The sequence below is a fragment of the Dipodomys ordii genome, unplaced genomic scaffold (assembly GCF_000151885.1).
Source record: "Dipodomys ordii isolate 6190 unplaced genomic scaffold, Dord_2.0 Scaffold11, whole genome shotgun sequence".
NCBI classification, from domain to species: Eukaryota; Metazoa; Chordata; class Mammalia; order Rodentia; family Heteromyidae; genus Dipodomys; species Dipodomys ordii.
Genome location: NW_012267227.1, coordinates 11,447,408 through 11,452,788, shown reverse-complemented (window position 1 = coordinate 11,452,788; position 5,381 = coordinate 11,447,408). Strand labels below are relative to the sequence as shown.

General features: G+C 36.6%; 1 protein-coding gene across 1 annotated transcript in view; it reads right to left on the bottom strand.

The window, feature by feature from the left end:
• Trpm7 (transient receptor potential cation channel, subfamily M, member 7) overlaps positions 1–5,381 on the bottom strand; it is a 98,434-nt gene that overhangs the window by 50,095 nt on the left and 42,958 nt on the right. Inside the window, exons 10-11 of the mRNA XM_013010113.1 lie at positions 4,233–4,305; positions 2,413–2,513 (exon numbers count right to left, since the gene is read on the bottom strand). Of these exons, the coding sequence (XP_012865567.1) occupies positions 2,413–2,513; positions 4,233–4,305 (174 nt within the window). The remainder of the gene's footprint in view (positions 1–2,412; positions 2,514–4,232; positions 4,306–5,381) is intronic.

Here is a 5,381-nt window from a genome sequence, read left to right as displayed (position 1 = left end):
TGTGTGTGTGTGTGTGTGGTGTGTGTGTGTGTGTCGGAAAGGTAGGGAAGATGGTGTGTGTGTGTGTGTGTGTGTGTGTGTGTGTCGGAAAGGTAGGGAAGATGGTGTGTGTGTGTGTGTTCGTTCCCTCAAGTCCTTAGGGAATAACATTTTAAAAACATATCTAAGGATAACATTCCATAAATATTATTTCTGTAATAGAACAAATGGTAAATGTGGAGGAAAAGACCACGAAGTCCATCATCAATTAAATTTGGAAAAAAATATTTTAGGAATTTTTTTTTTTTTTTGGGTCCGGTCATGGGGCCTGAACTCTGGGCCTGGGCGCTGTCCCTCAGCTCTTCAGCTCAAGGATAGCGCTCTACCACTTGAGCCACAGCGCCACTTCCGGCTTTTTTCTTTTTGCTTATGTGGTGCTGAGGAATCGAACCCAGGGCCTCAAGCATACAAGGCAAGCGCTCTACCACTGAGCCACCTTCCCAGCCCTGGAAAAAAATATTTTAGAACAAAGGCTCCCGATATTTTTGAAAAAAGGGGATGAAAATGTTAATAGTAATAAGCCATTACTAACTTTTACAGGGTAGGGCTAATGGATATCAGAAATCCTGCAATATGCTGGACATCATTCAGGTAACAAGTGTCCCACAAACCACACAACTTCCAGTGTCCTGCTGAGGCACATGAGTGAAAAAATGAGGCCTTGTTAGGCGCCAGTGGCTCACACCTGTAATTCTAGCTACTCAGGAGGCTGCCATCTGAAGATTACAATGCAAAGCCAGCCTGCACAGGAAAAGTCCATGAGACTCTTATCTCCAATAAACCACCAAAAAACCATAAGTGGCGCTGTGGCTCAAGTGGTAGAGCACTCACCTTGAGCTGAAGAGCTGAGGGACAATGCCCAGGCCCAGAGTTCAAGCCCCATGACTGACAAAAAAAATAAATAAATAAAAATGGGGACTTCTGCTTTATACACCTGAAGGTTGGGTGCTGGTGGCTCACGCCTAAGGAGGCTGAGATCTGAGGATTATGGCTCAAAGCCAGCAGCAGCAGGGCAGTCCATGAGACTGTTCTCTCCAATTAAATACAAAAAAAAAAAAAAAAGCTTGAAATGGAACTGTGGAACTGCGGCTCAAGTGTTAGAACACTAACCTTCTAGCCTTGAGCACAAAAGCTCAGAGACAATGCCCAGGCCGTTAGTTCAAGCCACAGGACCAGGGCGCACACACATGCACACACACACACATGCAAATTTTGAGACACAACTACCATGCAAGTCAGGCAAAGACAAAATAGTACTTATATACAAATAATTCACTCTTCCCCCTCCCCATATATATGGATGATGTCTACACTCAGAGAATTTCCCATAATTACTGTAATTTGCTGTTTACATTTATTTCATAGATTTAAAACAAAAAGATCTAGCTTATCATATCTGTAAAGGTGGTGTAATGTTTTAAGGGACAGATGAAATGAACAGACACAGACATGTAATAAAAAACTTACTAATAACAAGGCTGGAAATACAGTAAACAAAACTTTTCATACTCATAAAATTTACTTCTGCATGATAGAAAAAAATCATAAGTAAGTAGTAAATGAGAGACTGCAGAAGAGAGAGGTCTAAACATCCAAAGGAGTAATGAGTTCTCTTGCAGCTATAGCAAGAGTTCTAAGAGTTCTGAAGATTTATGCAAATATGCAAATTCTATTAAAAAAAAACAACAGGTATTATGAGGCAAATATACTTTGTTAAATTCCAAAATGTTCTGGATATTGTGGAAATGTTAAGTAATCTAATTTTGCACTAGTGGCAGAAAGGTAAAATGTGAAGTTCTAGCAAATACAGCTCTAGCAAATAATTAATAAATTGGTCAGTATCTATAGGGGAATAGGTCCAGGATCTCAGATACCAAAATTCAAAGGTGCTACTTATATAAAATGGTGCAGTAATCTGCATATGACATACACATATCATGGCTGGGAAGGTGGCTCAGTAGTAGAGCGCTTGCCTTGCATGCATGAGGCCCTGGGTTCGATTCTCCAGCACCACGTAAGCAAAAAGGAAAAAAGCCGGAAGTGGTGCTGTGGCTCAAGTGGTAGAGCGCTAGCCTTGAGCTGAAGAGCTGAGGGACAGTGCCCCCCCCAAAACAAACAAACAAACAAAAGACATATACATCTCCTCCAGTAATGTAAAGTCATCTTTTGATTACTTGTAATAGCTAGTAAGTAATGCTGTTATCATTCAGGAAGTTACAAGAGAAAAAAAAGTCTATACAAGTTCAGCACAATCATTGTAAGTGCAACAACACAGAACACAATCTTTGGCTAGCTGAGTCCAGAACACAGAACTTGTGCGTATGAAGGGCCCACTGTACTTAGTTTAACTGTATAGATAGATTATTTACATACCAACCATTGCTGTCCATACACAAATACATGATTTTTGGCAATGTCAACTCTATCCCATGCCAGTGTAAGGATCAGCTGGTCAAATGCAGATGCATTAGTACCTAATTGAATAAAGAAAATAATTGTCAAGTTTTTCTCCATTAATACAAGAACACTTCTGAAAGCTCCCTACCACCCTTTAACTTACACAGCAGGTGCCAGCCACCATTCTGAAGTAGCCTGCCTCAAAGAGATAAGATTAACCCCAGGATGGAGAACTTTTGTTTTTCAAGTACAGAAACTACACAGTCTCTCATTGCAAACAATTCAGAATGCAGAAACTGAGAAGAAAACAAAGAGGATCTGTTTCTATCACAGAGACAGTACTAATAGAATTCAAAAACTATCTTTTCAGGTACTTCTCTGTGTATATAGAAGCTCATTCACAAACTTAATTATTTATTTTTTAAAAAGCATCATATTACATGAAGTATTCAATAGCTTGAATTACACACTTTTCTATCAGACCTTAGCTCTAAACAGTGTAGATTCATTTTGTGTGTTTATACCTTATTTTTTATTTTACTTAGGTGCTAGTCCTGGGGCTTGAACTCAGGGCGTAGGCACTGTCCTTGAAGTTTTATGATCAAGGCTGGCACGCTAGCACTTGAGCCACAGTTCTACTTCCAGCTTTTTGGTGGTTAATTAGAGGTTAAGAGTCTTACATACTTTCCTGCCTAGGCTACCTTTGAACCTTGATCCTCTGACTTCAGCTGGCTGAGTAGGATTACAGGAATAAAGCACTGGTGCTCAGCTGTATTATTTTTTTGAAGGTGAACTACATAACAATCACTCCAATTAGTAGGCAATTGGGTTATTTTGTACTTTTTGCCACTTATATTTTAGTTCACATGTTTAATGATTTAAGTAGGATTACTTCGTAGAATGTAAGAATATGCACTTTAAGGCTTTTGCTATATTCCTAAAATATATTTCAGAAAGTGTGCATCTACTACCACAGGTATATGATCCCCATTTAGCGTGCTGGTGGAGTAGGAACGCTTCTATGGCCTCTTGCTCTATCTACCCCTGTCACTTCAGAGCAGACTTATGGAACATCATTTTTGTTTCTTCTTCTTTTTTTTTTTTTTTTAAGGTCTGAGACCAGTACTTGGACTCAGTACCAGCTGCTTTCACTCTCTGGCTAACACTCTCCAACTGAGCCAAATTTTCAATCTGTTTCTTTTTCCTCTTTTGGTCTGAGACTAGGAGTTGAACTTGGAACCTGATGCTTTCATTCATTAGCTACTGCTCTACCAACTAAGCCATGCCTCCAACTCCTCATCTTTGTTTCTAACTTTTAAAGAGATTTTTCACTGTTCTATCAGTTGATTGTCTGGTGAATTACTGAGAAAGAAACAGTACATTGTACACATATATCAGTTTCTTAGTTCTTAAATATACCACTAGTTTTCAGATTTTTCCCTAAGAAAAGAAGTAGCAAATTTAAAGTTGTAACTAATATATCTATTGACCAAATATCAAACTACTTTTAGACAATTATTTCCAGCTGGTTAAGAATGTGAAAATTCTTAAAGAGCAAATTTTAATTAAATAAATCTGGAATAAACTATAAACTATAAGTAAACCTTTGTAAACTTAAGTTAACTTAAGTAAACTTCTAAGATAAAAATAAAGTTATCTATAGTAATTACATTCATCTATTGTTTTTCGTGAAGAAAACATGAAAACTTCACTTCCTATGTATTCAGGCAAATGAAAATGTCCTTCCATTAAATAAATAGGCCAAAAATTAAAGATACCAGTTTTTGAAATCTTACCTTTTAACAGTGCAGTAAGAATTGCTACATCTATATCTTGATGTTCTTCTGATCCAATGTGGAAAACAGTAATCTGTTTAAAGATTAATTCATAACATTATGCATTTGTAATTTAAAGGTAAACATCATAAAAAGAAATTTCAAAGTATGTGTATATATGTACTATTTACTACATTTATTTACTTATATTTATGTGTGTTCACATAGATTTATAAATCTATAGATATAAATATATATTCAAGGAAAAGAGCCTAGAAATAACTTCATTTCAATCCCAAAAAACATATCAGGAAATTAAGGCTTTATCATTTATCAAATTACTTAGTTTCCTCATATAGGCACTTTTTAAAAAAACAATTTGTCTGTTATAAGAGGCAGCATCATATGAAATAAGAATATAGATTGTTTGTCAGCTAAATCCTCTTGCTGTTCTTTCCACAGAGTAAACACTTACTTATGTAGCCTAGACAGGTGTTGAACTTCAGTCTCCCTCTTACTAGGATTACAGGGGAGAGCCACTACACCCAGACTCATATATACATGTATATTCTTGGATGAGAAATTTTTTGTTCCATCTTTTAATTATATATGCCTTTAAAATACTTGAAATACTAGTTCTTATCTAGTGTCTATAATTTTAATTTGTAAAAAAATTATAAACAAGCAAAATATTCAGTTAGCTCCACCTTACAGTATAAAAAATTTACAATGAAAGCAAACAACAAATCAAATCATGGTATCTATTTATAGAGCAGTTAAAAACTTTTATCTCTACAAACTTAAGATGTTTACATGACTGAAACTAAGCAGGACAGATATTTATTTAATAGCCTAAAGCCTCACTCAGTAAAATTGTTTTAAATATTTTCCCAAATACTTTGTTGGAAAAGCCATGATCAGCTCTACATTTCTTCACTGATACTAGACACCATCTGTTACAGCCTAAGTTTGAAACTTTTCCTGAAAGAGAAGTATAAAGTATACAGTCCTGGGCTGGGAATGTAGCTTAGTGGTAGAGTACTTGCTTAGCATGAAGCCTGGGTTCAATTTCTCAGTACCACATAAACATTAAAAAACCAGAAGTGAGCCGGGCGCTGGTAGCTCATGCCTGTAATCCTAGCTACTCAGGAGGCTGAGATCTGAGGATCG